This window comes from Mus musculus, chromosome 13 (genome assembly GCF_000001635.26).
Source record: "Mus musculus strain C57BL/6J chromosome 13, GRCm38.p6 C57BL/6J".
NCBI lineage: Eukaryota > Metazoa > Chordata > Mammalia > Rodentia > Muridae > Mus > Mus musculus.
Window position 1 is genome coordinate 21,554,350 of NC_000079.6, and position 12,504 is coordinate 21,566,853.

Sequence of the window (12,504 nt, forward strand, 5' to 3'; positions counted from 1 at the left end):
AATGATAGTATTTCACTCTAATTTTTGCTTCAGGATTCACCAATTGGGTTGCTTTTTTTTTTTTTTTTTTTCGAAACAGGGTTTCTCTGTATAGCCCTAGCTGTCCTGGAACTCACTTTGTAGACCAGGCTGGCCCCGAACTCAGAAATCCGCCTGCCTCTGCCTCCCGAGTGCTGGGATTAAAGGTTTGCATCAAAGGTGAGATCTTCCTCTTGCTATGTATCCTTGACTGGCTTGATACTTGATACTCTTTAGCCAGAGGCTGGCTTTGAACTTAATGATCTACTGACTTGTAATCCCTAGTGCTAAGTTTACGAGTATGTTGTATAACAAATGCTAGATTACATTTGAGAAAATAAATCCACATGGTTATACAGAAATTTTATGTACTTATATTTTTTATTCCACTTAGCAGTCTAATATATAATATATCTAATTTATGTTGCCTTATCTTACTTATAGTCTCTTCATAAGGTTTAACTCCATAGTAACAAGACTTCTCTCTGATTTGATATCTAATTATCTATCTATCTATCATATATCTCTAATCATTTATTCATTTATCAACCCAATTGAGTGGTCAAAATAGTGCTTTTGGTACATTGACAATTTATTAGCTTACATTTAAACCAGTTTTTAGATCCACAGAAGTCTCCCAAAGCTTAAGTGTTTAGGACTGCAAGCCTTGCATTAACTCTTTGTCGAATCTGTCCTTCTACCCATTATTCTCCTTAATGCACTTTTGACTTCCCTGTTCCTCAGTGTGTAAATCAGGGGATTCAACAGAGCAGTCACCAGAGTATAAAAAAGTGCCATGCTTTTGTTCATGTCCTGTGAGTAACTGGAGGGAGGCTGGAGGTACATGGAAATGAGTGTGCCAAAAAAGATAATCACTACCAGAAGGTGAGAGCCACAGGTTCCAAAGGCCTTCCGCCTTCCCTGTGCTGACTTGATCTTTAGAACTGCATGAGTAATGTAGCCATAGGACACTAATATGAGTGAGAGGGGTACCACCAAGAAGAAGACACTGACAGCAAAGAGTTCAGCTTCATTAATGAAGGAGTTAGCACAGGTTAGCTTCAGCATCACTGGAACTTCACAGAAGAAATGGTCCAGTTGATTTCTGCCACAGAGGGGACGACTCATGGTCAATGCTGTCTGTACCACAGAATTGCCAAACCCTGTGAGCAAGCAGTTATAACCATCTTTATGCAAACCCTGTGAGCAAGCAGTTATAACCATCTTTATGCAAAGCTGTGGGTGCATGATTACCATGTAGTGGAGTGGTCGGCAGACAGCAGCATAGCGATCATAAGCCATCACAGATAAGAGTATACACTCTACTCCCCCAAGTCCCAGGGCAATGAAGAGTTGGGTCACACAGCCACCATAAGTGATGGTCTTGTCCTTCCCCTTGAAGTTAAACAGCGTCTGAGGGACAGTGCGAGCTGTCAAACAAAGATCCATAAAGGAGAGATTAGAAAGGAAGAAATACATGGGGGTGTGGAGGTGAGGGTCTATAACTGACAGCAATATGATGGTGCTGTTGCCTAGGAAGCTCAAGAAATAGATGAGCAACATAGCGAAGAAGAGAGCTGTTTCCAGCTGAGGTCTGTTGGAGAAGCCCAGAAGAATAAATCCAGAAAAGATGCTGCCATTAGCTCTGTTCATTGCAGTCTACCTGTGGGAAGCAGGAGATCTAATTCTTATCTGGGGAATTATTCTGTGATCTCCTGAAAAAAAAAACAGTTTATTTAAAAAATGCAGTAAGGAAACTGGTCACATTTTTGTTGTTTTGCTTGCAAGAAGCTGCTGTGTTGCTATTTCCTCTGCAGCAGTGTTTTCTAGGTGTTAACTTAAAAGAAGTGTTCATTGTTACCTTTGTTGAGAACATAAGTGTACTAAGCCTTAACTTGCTCAGCTCTTTCTTTGGGTGCAGTCACCTAATAAGTGGCAAAGGAAGGGTTTAATCTGAATCTGCAATATAGTCTCATAACTGCCAAGAGTCCTGCCTTTTTGTGATTGGATGAACCTTAAAGAGAGTTGAGTGTCTCAACATTAAATCAAAATTTCCTCAATAAGATACATGTTTGTTTTGGTCTTAAATCTTTCATCTTGGGTCTCACCAAAGAATTGGAATATGTCAGAATTGTTTCTGTCATTCTTGTCTGCTCAGAGAAAGCATGTATTTTTTTTGAAAATGCATAGACAAAGAAAGATAACCTTGGGTAACTCATAGTAGGACAATGCATATTAATACAAATGGAGAATGACAGGTCCCACAATGAAGAAGAATTTTAATGATTGGAAAGCCACGTCTGCAAATGGTTTTATATTTCAGGATACCAACCTTGATTCCTCACCATTGGTGCCATCCAACAAAGAGCTGGGGACTGTCTGTCCAATGCTTGCTCTTGTCTCTCACTTTATAAATAAAAATATTCTCAGTGTAATAGCATTTTCAACTTTTTACTCTGACTTTTAAAACACATCAGCTTAATAAAATAATTAAAATTTTAATCTTTTCTATTTAAATTACTGAAGTTCCTGAAGTTCCTTTCTTTCTCTCATAGACCTCCCACGATTCAAATTTAGTACTGCCTAATACCAGGTATTATGAACAGTTCTACACCTGAGCTACATAACATACAAATGGGTCTGGTAAGTAGAGGAGGGTATGAATTAGGACAAAACAGAATGACATATATCTATACCAATGCCATAAACAATTGCTTTGTGTGATAATTTAAAATGTTAAAAATGCTTTCAATATTATATAGCATGAAAATAAAAAGAAATGGATCTGGGTAAATTTCTTGAGCAAATAAAAGTAAAAGCTTAAAATAGAATATGATAAAATAAAAATACAAGCTTCAAAATGGCCATAGGGTGGTTGGTCATGGTAGTTCAAACATGTAATCTCTGGGTAGAAGGATTAATTTTTCAAACCCATCTCCAGTTACATGGCAAGTTCAAGCTGCATGGGATTAGGCGAGACTGTGTCTTTAAAGTGGACACAGATTACTGCAAGTTTGAACTGTACTGGAGGGAACTTTGGACAATAGCTATGCAAGAGTTGCATTATCTCCTGTAGAAGAGAAAGGTTAGTGCCTACAAACTCAGTCTGCTTGGAAAGATGATGTTGCATCTCAATTTCTTTCCATGTATTAGAGATGGATGTTGATAAGCAGTCATGAATACGTTAAGTAGTTTATTTTTTATTGCTGTCTTGTATGGAATCTTCTAAGACTATATTAATCATTTTTGAATTAATCTCTTTATTGGCAAGGCTTCTGATGGGTCCAGGAGGTACTTTACTTCTGTCTACTGTATTTTTCTTGTTGGATTCTTGGATCCCTGATTTTTTTTTATATATTCTTTTTCAATGATTGCTTTACTGGTAGTTACTCTCATGACAAAAAATGATAATTTAGAATAAAATTTAAAATTCAATATAATGGGAGTACAATATTTGCATTCTAAGTACAAATCTGCCATTAATAAGTCTCTAGATTTTAAAGTCTGCATCCCCACTCCTGCTTCTCAATTGTTTCTCTTTCCAAATAGAAGAGTTGGTATTACTACCTTTTTGTTCTTTACTGAAACTCAGGTAGGCTCAATAGCTCTAACATCCCATTTCAATTAAAAACTCATTAGGAAAAGGACATTCTCCTGTGACAATGAGATTTATATTTTTTTTCTCTTTCAGATTAGCAGAGTTCTTTCAAGACATCAAGCTAAGAATTTGTTTTCTTGAATGCTGTTGGCACTTACCGTTGATTCTTCTCTTCAAAGTCGTAAAGAAATAGCTTCTTATGCCCACCAGGTACAGCTGAAGCCTCTTAAAGCATTTTAGAAGAGCCTGTTATTTTTCTATCATTTTCCTAAATGGCATATTAGCTTATTAAAATGATTTTGATCTCAGTATTCCACAGAAGATAATATGAACCAAAAGAAGCATATGTTCTGATGAGACGTATGCAATTCATTGAATTATAAGGCAGAATCAAATTAGTATGGGTTATTTAAGAAATATTTCCATATAGGTGTATTATTTGTCTCTGGCTGCCAATGATGAATAGGAGGAGCAGAAAATTGTTGTTTCACAGTTCTGAAGCATAGAAGTCCAAAATCAAGGTATGAGCAGGGTTGGGGTCTCTCTGAATCCTCTACAAACCTGAATTTTTCCTTGCATTATTTTGTCCTTCTGGTGGTTTGCGGGTACTCCTTGGAATTCTGTGGTCTATACTTGTAGAACTTCAATCTCTGTCTTCATAGTCAAATGGCATGTTCTTTTTTTCTTATAAGTCTAATGGTCACCAACCTACCCACTCCCATTTCCCTGTCCTGGCATTCCCCTGCACTGGGGCAAAGGGGATAACATTCTAAATGTAAATAATGAAAATATCTAATAAAAACAAAACAAACAAGATTTCTCTGTTTAGTCCTAGTTGTTTTTGAACTTGCTTTGTAGACCAGACTGGCCTAAAAGAGAAAAAGTCTAATGGTCACATTGAATTGATGCTAACTAAATTAACTATGTCATGTTATACAATTACATAATTATATATGTTAAAAGTAGGGACCAGAGTTTAGGATTTCTGTGGGTTTTTGAGGCAGGGGCAGGAGAGTGTAAACCCATGAAAGTACCTTAATAATGTATGTCAGATTGCAATGCTTTCCTATTTTAAATTCATTCCCACTGAGCAGTAGAAGATTAATGGTGAACGTATTAGTTTCAGCCTATATCAAGTTAATAAATGAGATTTACTGACCATGATTTTAGATAAGATTTATATCTTCTGGTGCACATCCTGAGGAGGTCACTTGTCAGGAATGCCCAGCTAAAGCTTTTAATATCACATCTTTGCTACAACTGAAAGATTGAAATCAATACACATTGCATATTTTAAGCCCTGTGGAGTTTCCCCTTGGAGTTTAGTTTGAATGGAAGAGAAAACATTTACACCCCTTTACTTCTTACATACTCATCTAATCTGGAAATTTGTTGTTTTACTCTGGTGTAGAACTTATTACATTAATAAACATATGTATAGATACTATTACTCCAGGCAACACCCAGGGTTCTATTGGTTCTAAATCAGAAGTGAAAAGACAATCTTAACCGGCTTAGGTGGCAACTGGGCTGGTGTTAGATTGAAAATATGGAATTCTCTGTAGATGAGTAACAGATTGCAGACATTCAGCTGTCTTCTGGAAGAAGCAAGATGGTCCTTGAGCCCCAAAGACTGATGTTGATGGGAAAGTTAATATTAGGCATAATACCCCCATTATAGGGGTAGATAAAATAGAATTCTTAGAATAAATATGAATTTCACATGAAAATATGCTTTAAATATGTTGTCCTTTGGATGGTCTTTGAAAACTGATAATGATCAAATGCTACTCAGGCTTTTGAATTTGATAGCAATCTCTTCAAAAGTCACTGTTGGCATAACCTGTGTCACCCTTAGAGGTTTCCCAGGAAGCCTGACCACACATTTTAGAGTCCAACAACGAAACAGAAGTTGAATCTGAATTTTGTGGAGTCTGCCCATGAACAAAAGGGCCAATGTTATAGCCAAGGAATCTTTTTATGAACCACCAAGACCCAGGATCACTTTGGGGAGTGGGATGCACAAGGATGTGCCTAATTTCCATGGCCCCAAGAGTGTCTTGCCCCATGTAACTCATTAGCCTCTGTTCAGGTATCCAGAGTTTGATGGTCTCCAGGGAGCAGCTGAAGTGGAAGGCTCTGGAGAGGTAATACCAACAGAGAATCCATCTTTTCCTGCCAAATTGATGGTGACCCTATTGTCTTTCTTTCATTTCCATCTGACATGTCTAGGAGAAATGTTTGCATTTCAGGGTGTGTGTGTCAATCTTTAAATTCCTTGCCTTTTAGAAATATTTTTTTTCGACCTAAAAGAAAAGAGGTCCTTTAGTATATAATTCTGGGTCTTTACTCCTTAGTACTTGGTGCTTGTGCTATTGACCAAGTCTTTTTGATGGTGCTATCAACTGTATTATCTCACAGTGTTCTTAAGATCTTGTTAGTCAGTTATACTTGGTCTACCCTATCATCATCAACCTTATACCCATAGCCTAATATATGTCCAAGTGTCTCCTATCAGAAAAATAGAAGGAGGAGATTGGAGGTGTAGTTCTGTGATAGAGAATTTGAGGTCTAAGTTTAAGCTCTCAAACTAAAAGATAAACATGAAGAAATGAGCTAAAAATAAACAAGAAGAAAAATAGAATCAAAGCTACCCAATCCCTTTTCCTTTTCCTTTTTAAAATGACAGTTTTTCAGTATATAATTCTGGCTGACTTTGAATTCGTGGGAATCCTCCTGTCTCACCCTCTCACTGCAATTAAAGGTCTGAGACACTATGTCCAGCTCATTTCAATCTGTCTTAGTTCTTCTCATCCATTAACTTACTATTTTCAGTAGAAACAATAATATTCACATACTTTTTCTTCTTCTTTTTCTTTCTTCAGATGCTTTGTTTTGTCTGTCACAGTGCTGGGGGTTTCAACCTCAAGCCTGTGTGTGAGGTGACCCCAATAGTACTGAGCTTCATGCCCTGCTCAGTTCTTAGGGTTGTTTGTTGTTTGGTTTGTGTTGTTTTTAGATGGCATCTCACAGTGTATCCCAGGCTGCCCTGGATTGCATGGTTCTGCAGCTCAGCCCCCTTAGTGCTGGGGATTCCAGGAATAAGTTGGGTGCTTATGTGACTTATTTTAGTTTTTGCTTATTAATTACTGTTTTGACTCCTTGGAGGAACTTGTTAGGGCACTCTTGACCGAGCTTCGATGAAGAGATGTTTCATGGAGTAGGCAGAACTTTAACTGAATTCTTAAAGTTGAGAGCACCATAAGGGAGGAAGCCAGAAAACCATATGGGCTTCTTCACAGGGCCATGTAGACAAGGACAAAGGTCATTTGAGACAGAAAGAGGCCTCTGCATTCATTGTGATTGAAGGGGTCTAGATAAGTGAGTAGGGTTCTTGAAGCCTTCAGGATTCAAATATAAGATAGCAGCTTGGGAGACCCTGCTCATTGCCTTCCAGCCTTCCTGTTCAGTTTCTCAATTCAAGACATCACCATGATTAAGAGTCTCCATTCAGAAATCAGTGATGATCTTCCAATTAAGTTTAAGCAGGAATAGAAATTATCATTTTTATAGAGTAAGAAGATTCCTCAACCTATGGATAAATGAATAAAGTCTTCAATATACAGAATTGAGTTCTTTTTGTTGTTTGGGGTTTGTTTTCATGTTTATTTGTTTTTGAATCCTGGTCTTGTCCAGTTCAGGCTGGCCTGAGTCTTCTGATGTTCCTCCTTCCACCTCTAAATTAATAGGATCAGAGACCTGTGCCACCATGCTTGGCATATGGTTATTTTTCAGGCATTAAAAAAATGAAACTTTGCCATTTGAAGTAATATGAATGGAACTGGAGATCATGAAGCAAAACGAGCCAGAATCAGAAAGCTAAGTTCTGTATGAGCTTGACTACAGAATCTGAAAATGCTTTTTTATAGAAATAGGTAACAGAATAGAACAGAGTGGTTGCCAAAGACTTAGCCAAAGGAAGGCAGAACACAAAGGCAACGAGAGGAGAATAGTCAGTAAATTCAAAGTTACAATTAGAGGGAATACCTATGAGATTACATCTTACAGCCATCAGAATGGCTAAGATCAAAAACTCAAGAGATAGCACATTCTGTTGGGGATATGGAACTAGGGGAACACTCCTCCATTGCTAGTAGAGTGTAAACTTGTACAACCACTTTGTAAATCAATTTGGCATTTTCTCAGAAAACTGGGGATAGTTCTACTCAAGTCCTAGCTATACCACTTCTGGGCATATACCTAAAAGATGCTCCAACATCTCACAAAGACACTTGCTCAACTATGTTCATAGCAGTTTTATTTGTAATAGCTATTTGTAATAGAAACTAGAAACAACCTAAATTGATATCCCTTAACTGAAGAATGGATAAAGAAAATGTGGTCAGCTATTAAACACCAAAGCATCATGAATTTTGCAGGCAAATGGATGGAACTTGAGAATATCATCCTGAGTGAGGTAACCCAGTCCCAAAAGGACATGCATGGTATGTACTCACTTAGTGGATATTATCCATAAAATACAGGTACCATGTTACATTCCACAGACCCAAAGAAGCTAACCAAGAAGGAAGGCCCGAGCGAGGAAGCTTGAATCTCACTTAGAAGGGGGGATAAAGTAATCATGAGGCAGATGGAGGGAGGGACCTGGAAGGGAGGGGAATTGGGGATTTATGATTAGGTGTAGGAAGGTCAGGAGAGATGTCTAGATGGCCATGAAAATGATTGGAAATCTGAAACTGGAGAGGTGGGGGCATCCACAGGTCAAGACAGAGACTTAGGATAAGGGAGGTGCCCAAGAATCAATGGGGATGAGCTTAGCTGTGACTCACTACTGGGGATATGGAACCTGAAAAGGCTACCTTCTGTAGCCAGATAGAAACCCCAGTGGAGTGACAGAGACACCATCCCACCCACAAAACTGTCAACTCCAAATTTATCCCATCTACAAATATGCAGGTACAGGGGAGGGAGCAGAGACTGAGCAATGGCCAACCAATAACCAACCCAACTCGAGACCCATCCCATGGGCAAGTACCAATCCCTAACATTTTTAATGATACACTGTTACTCTTGCAGACAGAACCATGCTGTCCTCTGAGATGCTCCACCCAGCAGCTGACTCAGATACAGACATCCACAGCCAAAAAGTGGATAGAGCTTGGGAACTCTTATAGAAGAATAGGAGGAAGGATTGCAAGCCCCAAAGGGGATAAGAACTACATAGGAAGACCAACAGAGTTTACTAAACTGGACCCTTGGGGCTCTCCAAGTCTGAACAACCAACCAAAGAACATACACAAGTCTGACCTAGGCCCTTCTGGCTCATATGTAGCAGATGTGCACAGCTTGACTTTTGTGTGGGTCTTGAACAACTGGAACGAGTGGGGGCTATCCCAAAGGCTGTTGCCTGTTGTGGGCTGTGTTCTACTAGCTGGGCTGCCTTTTCTGGCCTCAGGGGGAGAGGAAATGCTATCCTTGAAGAGACTTGATGTGCCAGGGTGGGTATGGGGGGGCTTATGAGGGTGCCTGGGGGGAGTCCCCACCTGTTCAGAGGAGAAGGGGATGGGAGGTGTGGGAAGGATTGTGGGAGATTGTGGGAAGGGGTGATCAGGAGGAGGGCAGTGAGTGGGATGTAAAGTGAATAAAAAATAACGTATTTTAAAAAGAGAGAGAGGAAATGGCAGGATATATTAGTGCAAAAGAGTTTGGGATTAACTCTTGTTCCGGATATTATTTTGGTTTGGCTTTAAACATTAAAAAAAAAAAATATATATATATATATATATATATATATATATATATATATATATATATATATATATTTGTGTGTGTATCCTATGGCACATGTGGAGGCTAAAAGACAAACTGCACAAGTCAATTCTCTTTCTCCATCTTGTAGGTCATGGGGACCAAACTCAGGTCATCAGATTTGGAGGCAAGTGCCCTCACCCACTGATCCATCTTGCCAGTCCTTTTGTCTGGTTTTAAGAGCTGAGGTACAAATAAGGCTCTGAATGTTGTCTAAAGATGAACTTTTTCTATATAGATTGAATTTATTTACATATGATTTTGTTTTTATTTATTATGTGTGTGTGTATACTACAGAGCAAAAGTAGGGGTCTGAGGACAACTTGCAGGAATGGTTTCTCTCTTTCCAACTTTATGTGGGTTTCAGGGACTGAACTCAGATTGTCAGGTTTTCTGGCAAGAACCTTAGCCCAGTGAGCCATCTCACCAACCCTATAAATAAAATTTCAAAATCCACTTCTTTTTCTTCAACTTACAGCCTTTCTACTGAATTGCTAGGAAATCTCACTGTCTTGGTGAGTGTCATGTAACCATTGATCTGTTAATATGCCTGCTTTATATATGTGTTCCTGTAGGTGACATTAACAAGGAGCTCTTCTCTGAAGGAGTGAGAAATCAAAGTTAAGAAAACTGGGCTCTCTTTTGGTCAATTATGTTATTTTACCACAATGGAATCATTAGTGTTCCATTCTGTTTGGTCACTTGATATTACTTCAGGGTTTAATCACTTATTGGAAAGCCCGTCTTTGCTTCTCCATTGGAGGTTGTCCGTCATCGTCTACAGCTTCTGCTATTACAGCTAATTACTTTGGGTTATCTAATTAACCTTATACAAAGAAGAAAGTGAATCTGTAATTTTCTTTTTAGCTTTGGGAATCAAACCCAGAATCTTGAGCATTCTAGACAAGCTCTCTACCCCTAAGCCATTATCTCCTGCCTGTGTGCATACATTTTTAAGCCGGTACTTAATGTTTCAAAGCATAGAGAGTGTAAAAATCATCTTAAATGTAAGCACATTGGCCTTCCCAGAAACAAACCCAAACATTTTAGAAACTTGAAAATATTACTATTCATTAACCTTGTTGCATTAGTGTTAGTCAAAAAAATTAGATAAGAATAAGACTACAAGTAGTGATAAAGGGAAATAAAATATATAATGCTTTCAGAAATATGATTATACACTTAAAACAATCAAAGTTTTCATTTATTTCCCAGAATAAAATGTTTAGTAAGTTTATGGATTACTGAATTCAAAACTTAGTAATTTTGAAACATACAAAACATAATCAAGGGAACACCTGGGGGAGCCATCTTGGGTCCTGGATCCCTCAGAGACTAGTCTGCGCAGGTGAGAGTGCTGACTACAGAAGCTACACAGCTTCTGGGATAGGCCCTGTTTCAGGCCTTCATCTTCAGCCAGGAGGCAGGTCCAAATGCCAGATATCTGTGCACCTTCCCTGCAAAAAGAGAGTTTGCCTGCAGAGAGTACTCTGACCACTAAAACTCAGGAGAGAGTTAGACTCCCAGGTCTGCTGACAGAGGCTAACAGAATCATGGGAGGAACAAGCTTCAACCAGAGACAACTATAACAACTAACTCCAGAGGTTACCAGATGGCGAAAGGCAAACGTAAGAATCTTGCTAACAGAAACCAAGACCACTCACCATCATCAGAACCCGGCACTCCCACCTCAGCCAGTCCTGGATACCCCAACACACCCGAAAAGCAAGACTTGGATTTAAAATCATATCTCATGATGCTGGTAGAGGACATCAAGAAGGACTTTAATAACTCACTTAAAGAAATACAGGAGAACACTGCTAAAGAGGTAGAAGTCCTTAAAGAAAAACAGGAAAACACAACTAAACAGGTGATGGAATTGAACAAAACCACACAAGACCTAAAAAGGGAAGTAGAAACAATAAAGAAAATCCAAAGTGAGACAACATTGGAGATAGAAACCCTAGGAAAGAATTCTGGAACCATAGATGCGAGCATCAGCAACAGAATACAAGAGATGGAAGATAAAATCTCAGGTGCAGAAGATTCCATAGAGAACTTGGGCACAACTATCAAAGAAAATGCAAAATGCAAAATGGAAAAAGATCCTAACTCAAAACATCCAGGAAATCCAGGACACAATGAGAAGATCAAACCTACGGATAATAGGAGTAGATGAGAATGAAGATTCTCAACTTAAAGGGCCAGCAAATATCTTCAACAAAATTATAGAAGAAAACTTCCCAAACCTAAAGAAAGAGATGCCCATGAACATACAAGAAGCCTACAGAACACCAAATAGACTGGACCAGAAAAGAAATTCCTCCTGACACATAATAATCAGAACAACAAATGCACTAAATAAAGATAGAATATTGAAAGCAATAAGGGTAAAAGGTCAAGTAACATATAAAGGCAGGCCTATTAAAATTACACCAGACTTCTTACCAGAGACTATGAAAGCCAGAAGATCCTGGACAGATGTTAAGCAGACCCTAAGAGAACACAAATGCCAGCCCAGGCTACTATACCCAGCAAAACTCTCAATTACCATTAATGGAGAAACCAAAGTATTCCATGATAAAACCAAATTTACACAATATCTTTCCATGAATCCAGCCCTTCAAAGGATAATAAAGGGAAAATACCAACACAAGGACGGAAACTACACCCTAGAAAAGGCAAGAAAGTAATCCTTCAACAAACCAAAAAGAAGACACCCTCAAAAACAGAATCCCAACTTTAACAATAAAAATAACAGGAAGCAACAATTACTTTTCTTTAATTTCTCTTAACATCAATGGACTCAATTCCCCAATAAAAAGACATAGACTAATAAACTGGCTATACAAACAGGACCCAACATTTTGTTGCTTACAGGAAACCCATCTCAGGGAAAAGGACAAAAACTACCTCAGGGTAAAAGGCTGGAAAACAATTTTCCAAGCAAATGGTCTGAAGAAACAAGCTGGAGTAGCCATTCTAATATCGAATAAAATTGACTTCCAACCCAAAGTTATCAAAAGAGATAAGGAGGGGCACTTCATACTCATCAAAGG

The 12,504-nt window shown here is 38.5% G+C and overlaps 1 protein-coding gene and 1 long non-coding RNA gene across 2 annotated transcripts in view; one reads left to right on the plus strand and one right to left on the minus strand.

Moving 5' to 3' along the window:
- Positions 1-4,352, plus strand: part of Gm32724 — a 29,813-nt gene extending 25,461 nt beyond the window's left edge. The window contains exons 3-5 of the long non-coding RNA XR_001780870.1: positions 2,574-2,661; positions 3,710-3,826; positions 4,047-4,352. This is a non-coding gene — a long non-coding RNA (predicted gene, 32724). The remainder of the gene's footprint in view (positions 1-2,573; positions 2,662-3,709; positions 3,827-4,046) is intronic.
- Positions 691-1,671, minus strand: Olfr1535 (olfactory receptor 1535). The gene has a single exon (NM_207572.1). It carries the CDS (start codon positions 1,669-1,671, stop codon positions 691-693), a length of 981 nt encoding a protein of 326 aa, NP_997455.1.
- Positions 4,353-12,504: the final 8,152 nt, after the last annotated feature.